Here is a 22,253-nt window from a genome sequence, read left to right as displayed (position 1 = left end):
CAAGAATAGTAACGATACTTCATAATAATATGAAGCATTGCTTCATATTATTATAATAATAATATTATACTTTTACTTAAATGTCTTAAGTGTACATTTAAAATAACAAAGCTAATCTTAAAAGTACATGTTTTACTTAAAACGTAACTATATTATATTATATTATATTATATTATATTATATTATATTATATTATATTATATTATATTATATTATATTATATTATATTATCGTTCCTCGCGAGGAAGTGGCAAATCGAATTGCAGTTTGGGAATTGTAGTTTTAGCCGAACGTTAGCACCAGGCTAACTCATAACTTCCCAACCGCTGTTTGTGATAACTCTCGCCTCCAACTGGAGAATGCTGAATGGGGTTGGTATCGATGGCGGAGAGCAATGACGGAGGAGTTTGACGAAGATGTGGTATTTGAGGTTTGTATAAGCGCGCCTCTTTTTCTAAACGAACTGATGCTTTGTCATGACGATTAGAGGTAAATATGGGCTCATTAACAGGCTAACAGGTAAGCTAGCGTCGCTTTAGCAGCCCCCCTGCCTGTTGCAGTGTAATCCCAAGCAACTCCACATATTTGGCTGAGTTTCTGAGCGTGTTCCTGTCGAGCCAAGGAGCTTTGGTGGTCATGAGGGAGGCTGAGCCGGTGTTTCATCCGCATTTATAACGAGGTGGGGTGGGGATGATTACATCCAGTGCTGCTGCGTCGGTTCTGAAAAATGACTCCAGCGTAGCTCTACATCTGAGTGTTTGCTTGGTGACAACATGAGCTGCGACTTCGTGTAACAATGCATGTGAGTAGCTATTGTTTGCTATAGCTGCAGTGCAGGCTGTTGGCAATGATTGTAGATGTCTTGAAATGCTTTCCTGCAGGAATTAAACACAGAGGAGCTGCTCAGATGGATATCACCCAGAAATATGGGCTGAGCAGCTGGGGATAAATGGGTCAGACATCATTTGGATAAAATTATAATTCCTTAACAGACTCCACTTTTCTATCTGGGATTAAGCAATCTTATGCTTTTTTTTCTAAAAACTAAAAATGAACATGCCTGGATTTTTATTCACACCATGTAAACATGGGAACAGTTTCATCTCACATCCTGTCATCTTGCCTCAGCTGGCATGACATTTTCCTCCTCCTCCTCATTCAGATCAGCAAGTTTCTCTTTCTCTCCATCTCTGCAGAACTCCCCGCTGTTCCAGTACCTTCAGGATCTAGGGCACACAGACTTCGAGTCATGTCCGACGGCGTCGCAGGAGGAGGAGTACGGCGGTGCAGAGGGAGACATGGCCTCTCCTGGCCAAGAGCAGCAGAAAACCTCAGTGAGTTCTCCTCCATCCTGCTTACTGATACGAAACAAGCTTTTCTTGGTATTCATGAGAGATTACTGAAGATTTGTCCCGCTGAATATCACAAGTTTTATTCATTCCGCTATCAGATGGAATCCAGAATGAACAACGTATTTCGTCTCTTTATTTGGTCAATTTTCAAAATATTTGACGTGATTATTTAAGGAAATATAGTAACTTATGTAACAGTTTACTGTATGATAATGTCAACTAAAACATTACAGAGAGAGTCTGGAATTTAGTAAAGCCATTTTTTTTAGATTTGGATAAGAATATAAAAAGACAATTGAGTATTATTTTTATTTCCTTTTTTATTCTATATCCATCAAAATTCATGCTTTTTCCATTCATTCTTCTTCAATTTCTCTTATTTATACTGTTTTTTTTCAGTCTGAAGATGCACAAACTATCAGTATTTTTTTGTTAATCTTGTTTTGTATGTGTGTATTATTATTATTATTATTGCTATTGTTAATCTTTTTTTACATTTACTGTTTTTAACACTAATAACTTTTTTATTTCTCTATTTCTGTTGCTTTATTGCAGAACAATAAAGGTGGTTTTATTGTAGAAGTTGACAGCTGTTGGTATCATTGTGGTTTAACTCTATAATGATGATAATAATTTGATGCATCAAAGGAAATTTTTGCAGTAGACATCAGAGTCACAGTGTGATTCTCTTGTTCTGCATCCATCCTGGCTTCCTCTTGCGTCCTGAAGCGGCGTCCGTGTTTTTCATGTCATTCCCCTTTAATAACTTGTGCAGTCAGATAAAAGTAATTAATTAGACTATTGACCCCAAAAAAGGACACATGCTGGCTTCTGACAAACAAGGCAACAAACATGGCAGTAGAAGCTTCTTGCATCCAGATTCAGGTATCATGTTTTTACATTTTGTTTTGCTTGTTGCATCGGGTAGATATATATATATATATATATATATATATATATATATATATATATATAAAAAGATAGCCCTGATTTTCTAAGAGATTTCTGTAATGCGATTACCGCCATCTGGTTGTTTTTCTCTGATGTAACCCCTCACTCCAACAGCAACTTAGTATAATTTCTGTGTTCATTCTCCAGATGTTTTTCGTAGAACTGAGTGCAACCTGAGGATTAAAACAACCGTTAATGACTCTAGTTTTAGGTTTTATTCAGCTGAGCGGGCGACATGTCCCGGTAAGCTTGGGTGGGTGGGTGGGGGGGTGGGGGGTAAGATCACATGACTCAGCCTCTCCTTGTTTGCTCTCCTCATGAAAACGGGAAGCGGAGCTACGCTCGCCTCGCTCGCCTCGCTCGGGAACTTTCCATGCGTGTCATGCTTCCTCCCCGGCGGTGTGTTGTTCTAAGGAGTTAAGGAGGATGAGAGACTCAGATCTGACTCTTCCCTCTTCCAGCCATTTCCTGGAACCCAGATAAAGGTTAAACTCGGATAGATAACTGTCTGTGCTGCTTCAAACACTCATAGTGAAGGTTTGCACAATTTTAATGGATGCATCCTTTAAAATTGTGTTGTCATATGTTGCAGGCGCCAGTAGACGACGTGAACTTTGTTCCAGATGCAAAAACATGCAAAACTGGATTAATTTCTCTGGAATATAATAAGTAAATATGACATTATCATATGAAGCAGCTCTCTGTTTATGTTTTATAGTACTGAAGTACCTTGTAACACAGACTGCTACATAATTTACAGCCTCATTTACCTGTTTTGTTTCTTTTTATTGTACTTGAACTGCTTAAGCAAATACAGTCCTGGGGAATTGTTCAGTCTACCAGTAAATAATTTATCTGGTATAAATGTATCCTTTCATGTGAAACACTTACTGATACTTTATTCTAGTCTTTTCCCATTACGAACATGGAACAGTGCATACGTTTGCTGTGGCTAAGTTGTCATGTTTTATGTGTCTGCTCGCTTCACATATTGTTATTTTTCTTCCACTTAATAGTTTTGTTCTACTTTGTTTTGATCTATAAAATAAAACCCTAATGAAAAGCTCAACAAAGAAAAAACTAACGGCTTCATCTGTATCTTCACCAATGATTCGGGAAAGAGAGAAACTTAAACACAGACACAATGGAGATGGAATACTTTCTTTTAGCAACACAAAAAGTAAACTATACATAACATTACGGATCTACTGTGGTGTCATTTTCAACTGGTTTGTGAACCAGTTTAACAAAAATAGAAAAAATTTACATGATTTGCTGTTGAAGCCAAATCATTGTTTCTGTTTCTGCTTTATTTTGGAGAGACTTTGCATGCAGTCCCACACTTTTCTGCACAAGGAGCTTTTACTCCAGCTCTTCGAATTACTAAAACTCATCAGAGCTGCAGTTTTTCCAGAACCTGCTGCAGAATACAGATGAGCGTCAACATGAGTACACCAGAGTAATAACTGGATTTGATCCGTCCAGGCCTTGCATCATTTCTGCTGTTGATTATTGTCTGCGGTACGGCTCTGGGCAGAGTTGTGGCCTACTTTGATAATGCTGCGGATAAAACTGATGATCAGTGGCGTGTGAACGTCCCGTTAGCAATCAATACGTCTGCAGTTGTAGAGTAAACACACTTAACCGCCTCTGAAATTAAACAAACATGAGCGCCGACATGAGTCCTAAACACGGTAAGCAGATTAGAGTCAAATAAATCCTGTCCTCAATGAGGTGTTATGCATTTTTGGGAGGATCTGGCAACAAAACCGAGCAAGATTTTGAAAAACCCCTTGAGCTTAGTCATGCATCCAAACGGTGCTGCACTGAAACATTGTAAAAGTCTGTGGTGATTTCCTTTAGTGAAGTTGTTGACAGGGGAATATGCTGGTTAAAGTACGTTTTTGTATATTTCTGCAACAGTTTGATGCTTGACTTGACTTTTTATTAAATTGCACAAACATGACAAACTCCTTATAGAAACTGAAACAAGTTTTATAATTTGTGCAGCAGAACTCTTTTACAGATTATTGCACAAAAGACTTTGTGAACTGAGATACTCCTTTGGTGTGTTTGTTGACTTAAGAATTTGTCCATAAAAATGGCACACTGCAAAAACACAAATATTACCAAGGATCTTTGGTCTAGTTTGCTGTGCAAATATCTTAGTATGTTGAAATAAGGCAAAACTAACTTACAAGTAACTTTGCAGGAAGATAAAGGAGCTTGTATTGCGTAAATAATTCCTTAATATGATGAAAATGTACTAGTACAGATTACTTTACTTGTAACAAGATGTTTTTTATGTTATAAGTGAAATAATCTGCCTGTGGAAATATAAGTTTTTTAACTTCAACCAAACTCCTGTGTCTTACTGAAAAGCTACTTGTAAGTTAGTTTTGTCTTATTTCAAGCGTTCTATAAATTAGACCAAAGATATTTGGCAAGGTTTTGTGTTCTTGCAGAACAAATAATTTAGCAATCTAAACAGAGATAAGCCTGTTGTGGTTTATCTCTGAATTGTTTGGTTATGTTTCCTTGCTGTGCGTCTCTTACAGGGAGGATGTTTATGGAGGCTGGTTGAGGCCTTGCGGAGATGGAGTCCTCTTCACCAGGAAGCTGAATCCCGTAAGCTGGAGCAACAGCTGGTACGTCCAGAAACGCATTTATTTTTTAAAATCATTAGCGAAATGTTTATTGTTTGTGTTTTGCTTCACTGGTTTTCCCGCCTCGTCACAGGACGGCGTCTTCGGCCAGTACTCGGTCAGATGCATCCTGGATCAGGACGTTCTGCTGCAGGAGGACGTGGAGCTCATCGAGCTGCTGGACCCGAGCCTGCTCACCCTCGGCTCGTCGCCCTCCGGCTACCCCAGCCGAGTCAGCTCCCTCCCCAGACAAAGTCTCGTCTCCACTCCATCGCTATGGTATTTCTCTCTTAATAATTAATTCATTTAAAATGGGCATCGTTCATTAATAATTAAAGAAGTTAAATGTAAATATGTCCAGGTTAGCTGAAAGGATAGCTTGAATGAGTATGTCACATAATTAAAATATTTTTATATTTTTCTAGTTAAAAAAACTAAAACATTGTGCAATAAATGTGATTGTTCCAGCAAAGACGATCCACATCAATAAAACTAACAAGTGTTTAGACATTGCTCATTCTTAAAAGCTCATTTGTTTACATTGTGCTTGAAGGTATAATAAAAATCGGTACATTGGTAAACAATCCTATTCATTATGAAATATCTCCAACTGAGAAGAGAAGGTAAAGCAATAATATACATCCCAAAAAATAATTGTACCTGGCATACAGCCCTGTGGGACACCAGTTAACAAACATAGGAACCTGGATTTATAGTTGACAATTTTACCAGCTAAAGCTACTTCAACAACTAATAACTTGACTATATAATATTCTCCAGTTTTATTATAAGTAAATAATAAAACTTATAATAAAAGCTTTATTATTTGTTTATCTCATTTTGTTTATTGAGATAAGCAAAATGTTTTTGTTTATCTCAATAATTACTGACAGTTTATCATCCAAAATTTTTATGGTGACATCCAGTTGTCTGTTTTTATATTCTCCCTGCCTGTGCAATCCTCACGCGACTGCAGATGTTCAGGCCTGAATACCGCAAGTCACAATCATTAAGGTTTTGGGAGACAATATGGCTGAAAATCATTTCATGTCAGTCGATATTGATAATTATTGATTAGTTTTTGGTTTTGAATATCTGAAATATTACCAAATTGTATTCATGACCTTGTGTTTGTTTAGTCCACAGTTTTCACTTCGCGCCGTTATTTTTTATTTTAAAAATAAAAACGGTAAAAACACCACAGCAACAAAAATTTAAACTGCTGCTGCGGAACTTACTCAATAGGCTGTTGCTAGGTAACCAAAGAGCGACAGAGTGAGTTGCTAGGTAACCAAAGAGCGACAGAGTGAGTTGCTAGGTAACCAAAGAGAGAGTGAGTTAGTTGAAGCCACCAACAGAGGTTGAGCAGCTAAAGGTTTTCCTCTGCCCACATTTCCCAGAATGCTGTGCAGTTCTGGATCAGAGTTCAGTGAATATTCTATCACATGTATTATGTATTGATTTTGATCTCAAGTCTATGATAATACATATTTTTATTGATTTATTGTCCAGCTTTAATGCTAACCCTGGTGTAAAAAGCTTAATCTTCTCTTCTTCTACTTTACTCAGTTAATAATGATGAATTTATTTTGTCAGGGATGTGGCGGGGCTGCTGGGCCTGGCTGCCGTGCTGCTGGGCGTCTGCTGCTCTCCGGACAGCCTGTGGTCCCTGGCTGCGGCCCCCTGGGCTCTGGCCCTGCTGGGCTGGGTGGCGCTGAGGGGCCTGGCGCTGTGGAGACGGAGGCGGATGCAGAAGGACGTCCAGACCAGGACCACGCGACTCCAGACGCTGGTCCATAACAGCAAAACTCTGACGGGACTGGCCCGAAAAGCCCTGCGGCTGGTCCAGGAGACGGAGGTCATCTCCAGAGGGTTCACCCTGTAAGTGCTTCACTCTTCCTCATCCAATCACAGACATTCTTCTAGATTGATTTATTCTAGATCGATTCATTATGAAGGGGTAGTTTTAAGATAACTTAGTGTTGCACTGATTTTAACTGGATCTTTTGCAGTAATTTAAACCAAGTTGGTCGATATGAACTTAAAATTTTATCACAATTTTTTGTGTTACTGTTGTGACGATGATAAAGAGTTTAATGAAATACTTATTTCTTTCACGTAACTGTATTACTGTGTTACATGGCACAGCATTCATGGAGCCAAAAACACAAATATTGTTGCTGAAAAACATTTCCATTTGAATTGGGCTCTTTGGGACTCTACTGACTTAAAAAAAAAAGATTGATTCTTATCACTAAACTGCTCACAGTAACTGCAGTTAATCATATTTTCGAATTGACTAAGATTTATTGATTCTCTAATGGAACAAACAGTGGAGAAAATGGCAAAAATAACATTTCCAGTCATACTATTGTTTTTACAATAGTACAATCAATATCTGGAGTTTATCATAACAGTACATTTAAATTCTTACAAGAACTTTTTTCACGACAAATGATAAACGATACGATAAATGCCCACCCCTAATTTAAACTACAAATAATCAAGACTGACATTAAAGGGTAAGGATGCGCTTTATTTTGAAAGTGCAACTTGTTTTAAGCCTATTAGGAATTTTGGAAAATTTTAACATTTAAATTAAAGACTTTCTTTGAATAACATTGTTGAGCTTTATTTTGATAAGACAGTAGATAAAAATAATAATGAATTAAGGCTCAGATAAATTGTTCCATGATTTTAATAACTTATCACGTGAACAAACACTTTAACATGTGGTTTTAATTCTGTTTCTTATTTGATGGAAACATCACAATTGTAAAATTGTATTTTGTGATATTGACAAAGTTTTGCACACATTTATAATGAAAATGATTCTTCATTATCTTATTTATTATCTTTAAGTCCTTCCTTTTGTTCTTTTCTTTCTTTCTTGTATCCTTTCTGTATTTATTTTGTCCCTCTTTCTCATTTTTCTCTTTATTTCCTTTGCTTCTCTACATTCATCCTTCTATTTATTCCTTCTTTCCCCGTGTGTCGTACCTTTTTTCCTTCGTTTTATCGTTCTTTCTCTCCAGTTTCTGGTTTCTGCAGGGTTCATGTTAAAGCCTGGCTACTCTAGAAAAATCTGCTGTAAATTTGTAGTGAAATTTGAATGCTTTATGTCTAAAAAAAAAGAACCTAAAACTCTTGAAAGTTTTTTTTTTTTTTTTTACTTGAAAGATGCATTTGATTGATGCTGAGTAGCGTCCATGTCTCAGTCGTCTGTCTTGTGTGTTGTGTGTGCCCCCACGCCTCTTTGGGACGTCTCCACAGTTGTATCACATTTCACTTGTCAAGTTTGCTCGACAGGGTGAGTGCGGCCAGCTCCTTTAGCAGGGCGGGGCCCGGGGCGGTGCCTCGCAGCCAGCAGCTGATGGGACTCCGGAAGGTGCTGTACCGGGCTCTCCGCTCGGCCTTCAGAGCCTCGCGCCGGGCCACCTGCCACATGCTCAAAGCATATCCTTCACCTGAGTAAACCAGGACCTCCATGATGTGCGCTGCTGTAAAACGTCCTGAAGCTTTCAGCTGCTTTTGTGCCGCTGCTGCTGTTTGAATTGGATTCATTTGATTAATGTTTTCATTCACAGCGTAAATTAGAGGCTGCGAAGGATTTCAGTGTCGTCTCGGAAGTTATCAGATTTTTTATTTATTTATTTTCTTTACATTAATGTAACTATTTACTACCCAACTCTGATTAATTTAATATAGCTCTAAGAGTTTTTTTTCAGCATTTACATTTTCTCTGCTTTTTTTATTTTTCATTTGTCTTTTTTTCTCTTTTTCACCATTTTAATTTCTCTGTTTTCATGCTATTTTTTGTTTTTATTTCTTCTTTATCGTTTTCTGCTTTTTCTTTGTTTTCATTTCTGTTCTGTTTTCTTCATCTGTTCTATTATTTGTTGTTTTAGTTTTTTTCCTTTCCGTTTCTTTTTCTAATATTATTTACATTTTCCTAATTTGATTTTTCAATTTTGTCTTTTAAAAAAATTTTATTTCTGCAATTTTTTTTTCTTTTTTTTCTTTTTTTTTTTGGGTTTTTTTCACCTAACTTTTTATCCTTTTTCGTCCCTGTTTATTTCCTTCTGCACCAAAATATAATGTTTTTATTATCTCCGATCCCTAACCTTCCTTTAATGACTTTCAGAATTGATTCTTTGATGCATCACGACATATTTTCATCAAAAAGATTCCTTCAGTTAGGTGAAATAAGCCTGAGACATAAACCAAGAACAAATTAAAGTTTATAGATGTGAACATTGCTTTTCCAGATATGTTTTGTGTCTTTAACTCCCCTGAACATTTCCGCTGAACTCTGAGGTCGACAATGTGACCAACTACGTGTGCGCGGTGCCTCTGAAGGAGCTGGGCCTCGGCCTGGGGATCGAACATCTGGGGGACGAGCAGGCGCAGGAGCTGACCGACGACTACAGCCTTCCAGCCCTCAAGGTTCGGCCTCCTCACGCTTAGAGTTTGGTATTCCCTAAGTATAGGAATCAGAAGATAGAGAAACTTTGAAATAGGGACGCAAACAATTGATCGACTTACAATTAACTGTCGGTTAGCGGTTTATTAAATTAAAATTTGTTCCAATCGATTAACTAATGACGTAAATTAGATCTTCTTTTAGTGTTGTAGTTTGGTCGCCATCCAGCAGAGGGCGCCGCTGGTCGGAGCCGTTGAGGTAGAAACAAAGATGGCGGCCGTATCAGAACCGGAAAGAGAAATGACCCAAGCAGAGTCCGGTTTGGGGTGTGCAGTGCACGGTATGCGGTTCTGTTTTGAGATAATAAACACTCGACAAACTCCTTAAGTGGTTTTGAAATAAAAAATACTCGACAATCTCCTTAAGTTATCACCTTTATGGCGCTCATTTGAGCTACATAACGGAGCAGTTAGCAACGAAACTTCTCAAACGGCTGATGTGCTACGAAGTGAGGCTAATAAGTCAGAAAAGGGGAGGGGATAGTGGTGAAAAATTGTAATATGATGGGGAAAAACACGACGCCACTAAACAAGGCTGATTTTGTTTGCTGTTTAGAGTTAATGTAATTCATTTACTCTATTCCTTTTAGAGCAACCACGGCCTCTGGTCATGGAGAATTAAATATTGCACACAAATCTTTTTCTTTTCATCTTCTAATATTCTATTCAGAAATTTAAGAGGTTCCTGTTTTGTTGTGCTCGTAAAAATATATTTAAGTTTAATATAAGAAAACCACAATTCTGTGTTTATTCAGTGAGTATTTTATATTCACTGAATAAACAGGGAGTATATACAAAATGTCGTTAAAATTTAATAATTTTTTTATTTAGTTTATGAAAAATATATTTATATAATGGAAAGATGGTAGGTCAAGTTGTTAAGAAAATAGCCACTTAGTTAATCAGTAGTAGATCAGTAAGATTAATCAGCTTTTAGATTAACTCATTAATTGATAACTTGCAGCTTTCTGATTATTATTGTATCCTCTGCAGATGTTGTTCCAGCTGTGGTTGGGTCAGAGCTCAGAATGTTTCCGTCGGCTCGCTCTCCTCCTCTCACCACACCGAACCGAGGAGTCCGAGGAAGGCAGAACCAAAGAAGACATCCCTCTTCCTTCGTCTCCCTCACTTCCTCCACCTCCGCTGCACCGGTCCATCGCCGCGGTGACGGAGCCCCTCCATCACGCCCTGGCCAGCTGTCTGGGCGACGTGCAGCGCAGCTACGACTTCCACCGGCACTTCGAGATGCAGCCCAGGACATCGAGCGCCGACAGGAATGGACGAGCGAGGGAGAAATGCCGGGAGCTCAACGCTTTGCACACATCCATCCGCAGCCTGCAGCTCCACCTCAAGGCGCTGCTCAGCGAGTGAGATTCATGCACAACTGGCTTTGTTTCACTTTGTCTGCATTAGATCAAGGCCAGATTGACCTCCACCCTTTTGTACCAACAGGATGATCATCTTGGAGGACGATCTGGAGAAGCTGATGGTGTCCAAGGAGCTGACGGAGCTGACGCTTGAAGGCTACCAGGACCTGAGCGAGCGGCTGCAGCAGCTGCAACCCCACATGCAGGCCAGCGCCGGCTGCTGGGAGGACACTGTCTGCCAGGTGGAGCGCATGCTAAGACGAGCCAACGCCTGTACAGGTAAGCAGGGAAAGTAAAAAAAGGCACATGTAGCACTTTATCAGTTATTTATAACAAAACATTTAAATTAAACTTAAAATATCAATAAATAGCTGTTCCTCCAGGATTTTGTGATTCTTTTAGTGTTTTTTGCAGTGAAAATTGCAGATTTTGTGGTGATAATTTGGAAATATTTGCTATGAATGTTTACAATATTTGCGCTAATGTATGATGTTGAATGCGACCTTTTATTATTCGCCGTATCAGTTACGGATTATGACTTGACATCAAGTAAGGCTGAGGAAAAACTGTGGAGATACGTTGAGTTTGTGTGAATTTTGCAGATTTGTGAAAAACTGGAAGGACTTATTTATGTAGTTTGGAGTCTAACGGGCCACATAAAACGTTACTGCGGGCCAGATTTGGCCCCCAGGCCTTGAGTTTGACACCTGTGGACGATACAAACGTCTCATCAATTTACATCTCAATAAGCTGCTGCTGGCCACAAGAAGCACTGCATGTCCAATTAAAGCATAGTGGAAGATCTGTCGTGCTGTGGGCCTGTTTTTCCTCCAATCAAAGCTCCGGTGAGCTCACAGCGCCCCCTCTGTCCAGGTAATGCTGACGACACGGAGCAGTTTGCTCCTCTTGTTCCTGAACTTCCTGCTGCTCCTCCGTCCTACCCGCTCATCCTGGACAGAGACCCGGTGCCAGAGGAAATGGTGAGATAAAATTCCTGACTTTTCAGCTTAAAGCTCACAATTCGTTTGTCTCAAACGTAGATTCCCGTCCCTCTGTTTGGTCCCGCCAGGAGCTGGAGGCCTACGTCTCCGACTCGGACTCGGACGGGGAGGGGAGAGGTTCCTGGTCCGACGTTCTGTCCCCAGAGGAGCGGGAGCGGCAGCGGAGGGAGAGGGAGGAGTCGCGGCGCGTCCTGTCGGAGCTGAAAGCCGTCCTGGGTTTCCGAGCGTCTGAGGGGGAGAGGATGAAGAGGAAGCAGATGCTGTTCAGTGACCAAGGTCTGGAGTTATTCCTGGAGTGAAGCTGCTGTAGTTTCTGCTTCCAGTCTGGATGACAGAATAGAAAAGCTGCAGGTCTGTTCTCAACCCAAACAAAGTTGCAACTACTGTCTTAGAACTACGTCACATTAGTCAGAGATGGCTAGTAACTAATTACTTTTACTCAGTTACTTTTACTTGAGTAACCTGGGAGGAAATTTACTTTTAGGAGTATTTTTGCTACACTGTACTTTTTACTTTTACGAGTTCTGGATTCTCTACCCAGAAACAGAAACTCACCTTTTTTGTTAGTTTTATAAGTTTTATTTTGAAAGAAATTGATTTGGAAATATGCTTCTTTTGCCTGATTTTATTTTGTAATTATGTTATTGATATAAATTATTTCAATTTTGATCTTTACCAAAATTTCCAGATAACTTTATGTTTTGGTCCGTCTGAATTTGTAAATATTAAATGATTTATGTTTTGATTAGTTACTCAGTACTCGAGTCGCCTTTTTACCAAATAACTTTTTTATTCGAGTAATTTCTTGGACGGCCATTTTTTACATTTACTGGAGTAGAAACATGTTGAAGTAGTGCTACTCTTACTGAAGTAGGATTTGGGTTGATTATTTATTTATTAAGCAATGAATAATTGGTCAATAAAAGCTGCAATAGGATCTTTTGTTTTTTTACAGAATATGAACCAGGGGAAGCTGAAACTTTCCCAGCATAATTACATAGATTTTCTTTTTATTAAGTGTAAAATTTGTTGGGTTTTTTTGTACAGTTTTTGCTAAATTGCAGCTCTGAATATGATTGTTTTTTTCCAGCAAATGTCTTTTCTTTTTAGTCTATTAATGATCAATAATTGATTAATTCTAGTTGTAGTAAAATCCTAAATGTTTCCTTCCTGCCTCTCTTGCAGCTGCTGCATCGCCTTCGGTTCTGACCCAGAGTCCTGATGCTCCGGGTCCAGTGGGCGCTGCAGGAATCGGTTCTGAGGAAGGAAACTACCTATCAGAGCGGCCTGCAGGAAACGACGGGGAGCCAGGGGAAGGAAAGGACGACAGGGTGAGGCCCGACCCGGTTACAGAGTTCAGCTGCGGCTCGGAGGAAAGCGAGCAGGGCGGACCTTCTGTTGGAGGCGGAGCTTCAGAGCTGCACCAGTACGACGGCGTCACAGAGGAGGAAGAGGAGCGTCAGAACGGTCTGGACTGCTTCCTGAAGCCGAAAATCCCCGCCGTGTCGGTGCTGGACAGACTGACGGAGATCCATGGCTCGGAGACACTCAGCTTCAGCTCCGCCCTCGCCGCTCAGGTGGCGGCGCGCTCACAGTCGCTCGCCAACAGGGAGGAGCAGACGTTTGGAGATGACGAGGAGGAGGAGGATGAAGGAGGAGAAAACTTCAGAACCTCAGAGAAGGATTAGACATTAAGCAGAAGCTGTATTTATGTCTCAGTCCGGTCTTCGTCTCGTTGCGTCCTGATGTTCCACCCGTCCGTCCGTCATTCTGTCACCTGCGACTCTGACAGCTGTGGAAACTCAGGAACAAGAAACACAAAACAAGGAAACCTCCCCGCGTCGCAGCGAGGCTCAAGTAGCAAAACATCCTCAGCTGCCACCACATCATTTCATATCTGCAGTCAGTTTTTATGTAGCTGATTGTTACTTCACTGCTGAACTCTGTGTTTATTCACTAAGCAAATGTTTGGATGAATTTGGCCAACATTATGTATAATTGCAACTCTTCCTATTCTTAAAGACCATTTTTATGCTTTTATAGGACTAAATCTGACCTCATATCATATAAAAGTTCCTTATATTTAGGAAACACTTGACCACTTGTTGAGCGTATAGCACCTAATGTTTATGAAATATATATATTTATTTCTCTACTGTTTTGACAGTAGAGAAATAAATGTTTCTTTTTTAAAAAAAAAAGAGGAACACAGATAGATGGCAATAAATATCTGTTTTTCATATCAAACTGATACATTAAAAAATGACCAATATCGTCTGATATCGATGTTATTGCCAATATATTGTTCATCCCAAGGATCAAATATTAAAGGAAAACATAGCAAATGATTAGAAAAATAAAGTCTAATTTCCCTTTAACACACGTGCAGCTCATGAGAAAAAGAACTGGAGACTCTGGAGGTTTTCCGTAAAACTGGCCCAGTTTGTTGGTGTGTAAACACAAACCGTTCTGCAGTGAAATCCAGGAACAATCATGAACTCGGCTGACTTCTTCTCCTAAAGACACGAGGGAAGAAGAGGAGGAGGAGGAAGTCTTGTGCTATTTTTTTTTTTACAATCAGCGCTCTATTTTGGTCCTGCCCCCACTCCATGTTTCCTACATGCCATTTGCTCTGGCGGGGTCAAAGCAAAGCAGAAGGTACAGTCACGCTGACGTAAAGAGAAACTCCCATTTCATCAGTGTGTGTGTTTACAGGGGGAAACGTTTGGGTTTGAAGTGTTTGACGTGAATGTAATTTACCGCGTTGCAGATTTGAAGTTAAAAACGTCTTTTTTGTTTTTTTCTGAGGGCGGCATGTCGCTTTAAGAGAAAGCACCTGATGGTGACGGCGTCAGTCCTCGTCTCCACCTTGTCACCATGTTTGCCTTTTCCCGACCCTTCCTGCATTTTTTCACTCTGAAATAAAACGCCACTCTGGAAGTGTTGAATGAAGCGTGTCGTCGTCCGTCACTGTGGGGGTTTACAAGCTGGTTCTGTGGGTTATTTCATCTGGTTTTCTGGATTTTGCACCCCGACTAGTTCACACCAAAACTGTATTAGTTTTTTAATGAGCTTCACTTATTTGTTTTGCTACATTTCAGGGTTTTTAGAAGTAATTTCTCAGATTAACAGGAGAGAAAACTATAATTCACATCTTCATTTACGTAGTTATTTACCTTTTTAACACATAAACATTACTATTTTTATTATATTTAGCTTATTTTTTAAGTGAAACAAATTTTTGTACTTATATTTATCTTGTAATTGAAACATTCAGCCGAACAAGATATTTGAGAAATGAAAGATCAATCTTTTTAACAGCTTACAATAAATAAATAAATATATGACTAACCAGTATCCATAAACACTTCTAGGAGCATTAGCTGTCTATTTAATAATTACATTATTTATAAAATGTTGAAAATTACAATCCGTTGAGTCTTAATTGATTTCAATTTTTTGTCATTTTGGTCACTGGAACAGCTTTGCCATCTAGTGGGGTTTTCTATACTTGCTGGTCTCACTGGCAAAAACAACTTTTACCAGTAATAGAAATATTTCATACATGCATATATTACAGCAGACAGGTACTAAAATATATACGTAATAAAAAATGTACAAACATGCAATGAGAATTGTAATATCTTCAGTTAATTTATGAAAAATAAACATTTTATATAGTATAGTATAGTGTAAGCTATATATGCTACCTATTACTGTTCAGTTTTATTATACATTTTTCATAGCATATGCAGTTAATATATTTTATCCCATATTTGTTTAATTTGGTGAAAAATATTTTAATTATATAAATATATTGTATAATCTACTGCCGTCTTTTTTCTTGCATAGCACAAATTGGTTATTTATTATTATTTTATTATTATTATTGTTATGAAACATATTTAATGTATGCGTTATCTAAAGGTATTCCATCTTTGGCCTTCGCTGAGTCGGCAAGTTTTTACCTTGTGAGGCGTTTTATTGCTTAAATCTGGCTCGGATATATACCCACTAGAGTCATAGCTGTAAATAGATTTCAGTTAATAAATATTCAGTTGAATGACATATTAACCTTTTGAAGAGGATGTTTAAGTCGATAAAACATAAACATACATTGCAGGAAATAATATAAATCAATTTATAAGCAAAGGTTAAAACTGTAATGCAGCGACGACTGCGGTTTTTAAAGTAACGAGTGTCCGTGAAGGCAGCAACAGTTCGATCCTGCTTCCTTTTCCAGCAGTGCCTGCGATCATGGCGGACGTTGTGGCGGAGCACATAGTGATCCAGAAGCCTGTCCACGAAAGGGAGCTGAACGGGGAGGCCGAGATCCGGGAAGAGGCCGACCCAGTGGACGAGGCAGCAAAAAAGAAGAAGAAGAAGAAGAAAAAGAGCAAATCTGCAACGACAGGTAAGGGTTTTCTGTGGCTGCTGTTGTGCTAACACGCTAACGAAGCTAACATTAGCTTAGTTAAAGCTGCGTCAAACTAGCCAGGGTTAACCGCATTGGAGTCGGAAATGTTTAAATGTAGCCCTAAAATATACATGACATAAATGCACATACACTTATATTGCCTGCTCTAACATTGTATACTTGTTTTGGAGTGATTTTGAAACATTTACCATGAAGTTTTGAGTTATTTCGGATTGTTAAAGATAGCAAACTTTCTACGTTAATTGCAGCTGTGAAACGCTAAGCCAGCTGCAGTTTCTTTCGTCTTTAAGCTACGAGAAAGTAGGTTTTATGTTGCTTTAAAAGCTGGTCAACTAAAAGATCTCGATTAATTAAAACGATTAAACGATTAAACTTGTGCCACTTTAAAATACTGGTGATGATATCTGAAGTGGGTGCAACGCTTCCAAATTGGATGAATTCAGTGTTATTGTTTTTAAATGTAACAAACCAAAATGAGAACATTTCAGTTTCCCCAAGTATGTATTCAATGTACGACAATTCTGTTTTTATAGTCTTGTTTTTAAAGCCTATTCTCGTGTTCTTCGGTTTTATTGACAAAAATTTTAAAAAAGGCTTCAACAAAGCCAAACCGGAAATTTTAGCTAATCCAATGTCACATAGAATAATTTAGTTTAGGGTTAAATAGTCGAGTGATTTACATTTTTGAACTATTTGTGTTTCTTTGAAAAGTTGAACTAGCCCTTTAATGGATTACCATTGTTGTTTAATATAGCAGTTTTTAGTGACTAAAACTTTCCTTCAAAAATAAGTGAATCTCTTTACTTCCGGTAAGTTAAAGTCAGCGTTGTGTGTTTGACAACAAAATCTTTCAGCTTTTCAAGAAAAACAAGTAAAACTAAATTTAGCTTGCGTAAGCTTTACAGGCACTTAGTTTTATAGTCTAAAAAAAACCTACACGTCTACGGGCATTTATTTTGAAAGGGAAACCGGAAACACCGCAGCTAACAGGCGGAACTTGACGTTTCCCGTCTTTTAGCCATGCGGGTTTTACAGCAGAGTATGTTGGACTTTGTCAGGCCTCAGAACACGTTTCAGAACAAGAAAGAAACGTATTTAAGTATAAATTTACATAAAATTAATGTTTCTGAGTATTTCTACTCCTTCCTGTTATCTGACCCCACCTTTTGGCTGCTGCTTACTGATGGCGTTGAAACTCTGCCAAGTTTTCCTGTTTCGTAATTCTCTGTTTAAAGGAGTTGTTACGTAAGAAAACAGGAGAATATGTAATCAGCAAATTAAATAATATATTACTCAGATTGTCTCAACCGCTCTCAAACCAAGCTTTGCATTATATTTCACTTTTGTTTGTTACAAAACATTAAAAGCCAATTCTAATGATTACAACTTAAATTTTGCACATATAATAATAATCATTATTATTATTGTTGATTAAAGTGATTGTGTGGGCAAAATATTGTACATATTTTCTCTCTTCAAATGAACTTCAATAACTTGTTTTGTATTTTAATTATTTAAAGTTGTAGTCCATATCACCTGAATGTGGACTTTGTTTGTTTGTTGCTTATTTTACAAAAATGCAGTGATGTAGTTTATAGTTTAACATTTTAATTTAACAGTACACAGAAATAATTATTTTGCGTTTTCTAACTGTAAAGAAAAACAAAACAAGTCTTTTTATTCAACAGTGTGCAAATTATGGAGTTTAATACCTTCCTTAACAGATAAAAATGTCGATTATAAACTAAATATTGTCCAAAGAAAGTTTAGTAGTTGTCCTTTTAACTGTGAAATAGCAATGTAGTATTTACTACAGTAAACACTGTAGTAACTGAATCATCTCTACCGGTTTTCCTGCTGCAGCCGTGGAACCTGAGGCGGACGGCGTGGCGGAAGTGACAAAGCAGCTGGATAAGCAGACGATCGAGGAGAAGGACGAAGAAGGCGAGGAGGGTAAATATGCGAACAAATCAGCAGTTTGTTCGGTTACTTTAACGTCTCAACATGTCGGTTTAACGGCTGTTTGTTTGTTCAGATGGAGACGACGGTGAAAACGCAGCAGGGAAAAAGAAGAAGAAGAAAAAGAAGAAGAAAGGATGTAAGAGGAGGATTATTTATTTATTTTTTATTTTTTTGAAGATTCATATTCTGTCGGACAAAGTAATGCATTGTTTCTTATTTATTTGTTTATTTTTTCAGCCAAAGCTCAAACAGATCCTCCGTCTGTTCCCATCTGTGAGTTGTACCCAAACGGCGCGTTTCCCATCGGACAGGAGTGTGAATATCCCGTCTGTCAGGACGGGTGAGTGTTTTAGCCGTCTCTTTATTTTCACTTTGTTCGCCGAGGTTGTCGGCGCTGACCCGTGTTGTGGTTTCCCAGTCGGAGTGCGACGTGGCGCATGACCATGGAGGAGAGGCGGGTGATGGACAAAGCCAACGAGGAAGTGTGGAACGACTTCCGGCAGGCGGCCGAGGCCCACAGACAAGTCCGGAAACACGTCCGCAGCTTCCTGAAACCCGGACTCACCATGATAGAGATCTGGTGAGGCGGCTCAGACACACACTTGTTTAATAAAACATTTATTTTCTACATTCCTACTTTATGATTATTAGCATGTTCCTTTCCATAAAAAATTAATAGACAACTTAAATGATCAGTTTCTGTGATTTTACTTCTTTTTATGTTTGAGTAAAATGAACATTGACATTTTATTCTATGAACTACTGACATGTCTCTGACATTACAAGCAATAATTTAGTATTTATTAGCAGAAAATGATAAACGGTCAAAATAACAACAAAGATGCAGAGCTTTCAGACCTCAAATAACGCAAAGAAAACAAGTTAATATTCATTTAGAAAGAACAATAGTAATGTTTTAACCCAGGAAGAGTTCAGAAATCAGTATTTGGTGGAATAACCAGGAGGTTTTCAGTGCAGTGGGCTCTGCTGGACGCTGGCCTCTTAATTTTGAGACTAATCCAGAACTAATTCCCATTTTTAAAAAGCCCTTTCAGACAATTTCTCAGTGTTTCTAATACAATAACTTCAGAAATTCAAGTTTTTTCACAACTGGACTGAAGAGTCATCACATCCTACACATTATTTTTATATTAAAGTTGGAAAGTCTGAACTATGAACTAAGAAGTGTATTGGTGTGAAAAAAATCCAGATTTTCCAGCAATTAAGTCTTCTAAAGTTAATCAATAAATAACATTGGTTTATCACTCAGCTCTATTTGCAGTGTTTAGCCTCTTTTGTTTGTACGTTTTCCTTCCTGGTTTTAATGTTTTGCTCCTCCGCCCAGCGAGCGTCTGGAGGATTGCTCCCGTAAGCTGATAAAGGAGAACGGGCTGAACGCCGGGCTGGCCTTCCCCACCGGCTGCTCCCTCAACCACTGTGCTGCCCACTACACCCCCAACGCGGGAGACCCCACCGTCCTGCAGTACGACGACGTCTGCAAGATCGACTTCGGCACGCACATCAACGGTAAAACGCAGCTTCAGCTTCGCTCTCTGACAACAGATCTGTAAATTTAACGGCGCTCCCCTCATTTCCTGTGTCTCAGGGAGAATCATTGACTGTGCCTTCACCGTCACGTTTAACCCAAAGTACGACAAGCTGCTGGAGGCCGTGCAGGACGCCACCAACACTGGAATCAAAGTAGGACTCAAACACGTCGGCCATGTTTGATCTGTTTGGAACCTGCAGCTGACGCGCTGCTGTCGGTCTGTTGCAGAACGCCGGCATCGATGTGCGTCTGTGTGACGTCGGCGAGGCGATTCAGGAGGTGATGGAGTCCTACGAAGTGGAGCTCGACGGGAAAACATACCAAGGTGTTTATTTGACCCGGTTTTGGATTAGCAAGGTTGCTAAGGTTGCTAAACTTGCTACCAGCAGAATAAAGCTAGCAGTGTTATTGTGTTATTTTTATTGCTACCACGACTGTATTATTCAAATATTATGACTTTATTCTTGTAAGAAAAGTTTTAGCTTGACCTTAATGTGTCCTAAAATTAAAGTCCAATAAATAAAACACTTGTCAAGCAAGATGGTGGCCATCGCTGATGGACAAGGAGTTCATTGGTGGAAAAAAAAAATCCAGATTTTCCAAAAATTTAAATCTTCAAAAACTGTATTAGACATAACATTATCAGAATAAAACTGATTTGTCACCCTGCTCTCGGTCCAAGATATGCTTCCTTAAAGCTAATAAATGTTTATTAAATGTAACAAACATGCTGCACAGCAACAACAATAATGAAGGAACATAAGAGACGTAAAGTTGTAGAAAATCATTTGTTTTATCTGACATAAAAACAGTGAAAAGTTTTTGTGTTATTGATTTTATTTATTTTTTCAGTGAAGCCAATCAGAAACCTGAACGGTCACTCCATCGGCCAGTACAGGATACATGCTGGGAAGACGGTTCCCATCGTTAAGGGAGGCGAAGCCACCAGGATGGAGGTGGGCGGAGTTTACTGGTGTTGATGGTGGAACTGGGACGTCGGTCTGTGCTGAGTGTGTTTTCTGTGTTTAGGAGGGAGAGGTTTACGCCATCGAGACGTTCGGCAGCACGGGGAAAGGCGTCGTCCACGACGACATGGAGTGCTCCCACTACATGAAGAACTTTGACGTCGGCCATGTTCCCATCAGGTGAGGCCGCGTTCGCCGCGCCGCGTTTAGTTGACATTTTATGTGAATCTTGATCATAATTATTGAAATAATAAACTAATTTAGTAATTGGACAAACTAAAAAAAGAATCTGCTGAAAGGAGCAGTAATTAATCCAAAACTGTATAAAAAATACAAGTTTCCATTTTAAAATAAATAAACTTTGTAAACATGTCCTCAAGGGGCAGTTTTAACTTCACCCAGTTCAAACTCTGTAAAAGAAAAGTATCTTATTCAACTTTATTTTCTAATTATTAATCAATTAACCCAAATTAGTAATCAGATTAGCCCTATAATGTATTAAGTCAAAGAGCTGAGCTTCTCACATCAACACGTTAAACTTTGTGCGTGAACGCAACATGCGTATCATGAGTGAAAGTCTGAGTTAAATCCTGTCGCTCTTCTTTTCCCTCCAGGCTGCCGAGAGCGAAGCACCTGCTGAACGTGATCAACGAGAACTTCGGCACGCTGGCGTTCTGCCGCCGCTGGCTGGACCGCCTGGGCGAGAGCAAGTACCTGATGGCGCTGAAGAACCTGTGCGACCTGGGCATCGTGGACCCCTACCCGCCGCTCTGCGACACCAAGGGCTGCTACACGGCTCAGTTCGAGCACACCATCCTGCTCCGGCCCACCTGCAAGGAGGTGGTGAGCCGAGGAGACGACTACTGACCCCCGACCCGACCGTTCCACCCGGCGCCCCCCTCACCGCTCCTCCAGACACTGATTGAGAAACAGCAGAACAGAGCCGTTTTATTCAGAAGAGTCATTAAAACTATGAGAAATGTTGTTGTAGGCTGCCTACAGTGCACTCCTCACAGCTTCCAGGGAGAGATAAAACCCAACAGCAAACTTTGGACCTTGTTTAGAAACGTGTTACAGCTGCTAAGCAAACTCGGTGCGACCCCCAGTATTCAGAGAAGCGCAAACCCGGAACCTCCCTGTCAGGTCTAGCGACTCCACTCTGAGACTTTAGTTCTATAATCAACGAAGATACAGATGGTTTTAGGAAGTATTCAGCTCAATGCATGATGGGAAATCACTGCATACAGACTTTACTGCACATTTAAGCACAGGTTGCCGTAGTAATATTCGCCATCTTCATTCAGACGCCACATCCCTGCAGCTTCTGTCGCTCCAGGAGGGAAACCTGCACTCTGACCCTCCAGTCTCTCTAAAATATCGTAGAAAAGCGGCCGCAGAGACTGTATGCTCCCAGATAAGATGCTTCATTTGGAACTCTCCTTGGAAATGTTTTTGTAAGAAAAAAAAAAAAAATTGATTAAAATAATTTTTGCTCATTGCTTGTTGTCTTTAATGTTTAAATATATATATATATATAAAAG

The 22,253-nt window shown here is 39.4% G+C and overlaps 2 protein-coding genes across 2 annotated transcripts; both read left to right on the top strand.

The window, feature by feature from the left end:
* Nucleotides 1-270: 270 nt before the first annotated feature.
* vezt (vezatin, adherens junctions transmembrane protein) lies at nt 271-14,746 on the top strand. Its single transcript, XM_081603815.1, has 12 exons — nt 271-430; nt 1,197-1,334; nt 4,862-4,951; nt 5,043-5,227; nt 6,545-6,829; nt 8,258-8,406; nt 9,249-9,394; nt 10,424-10,797; nt 10,883-11,076; nt 11,671-11,777; nt 11,867-12,074; nt 12,984-14,746. Exons 1-12 carry the CDS (start codon nt 395-397, stop codon nt 13,484-13,486), a joined length of 2,415 nt encoding a protein of 804 aa, XP_081459941.1. The 5' UTR covers nt 271-394; the 3' UTR covers nt 13,487-14,746.
* Nucleotides 14,747-16,019: 1,273 nt separating this feature from the next.
* LOC103459152 (methionine aminopeptidase 2) lies at nt 16,020-22,208 on the top strand. Its single transcript, XM_008400478.3, has 11 exons — nt 16,020-16,212; nt 18,100-18,189; nt 18,272-18,334; nt 18,436-18,538; nt 18,617-18,778; nt 19,544-19,725; nt 19,805-19,899; nt 19,976-20,072; nt 20,600-20,703; nt 20,777-20,892; nt 21,327-22,208. The coding sequence occupies exons 1-11, from the start codon at nt 16,056-16,058 to the stop codon at nt 21,577-21,579; spliced, it is 1,422 nt and encodes a 473-aa protein (XP_008398700.1). The 5' UTR covers nt 16,020-16,055; the 3' UTR covers nt 21,580-22,208.
* The last annotated feature ends 45 nt before the right edge of the window (nt 22,209-22,253 follow it).

Source organism: Poecilia reticulata, chromosome 23 (assembly GCF_904066995.2).
Source record: "Poecilia reticulata chromosome 23, P_reticulata-male-v2, whole genome shotgun sequence".
Lineage (NCBI taxonomy): Eukaryota > Metazoa > Chordata > Actinopteri > Cyprinodontiformes > Poeciliidae > Poecilia > Poecilia reticulata.
Note: the sequence above shows the minus strand (reverse complement) of the source record. Positions and strands in the feature narration are given on the sequence as shown.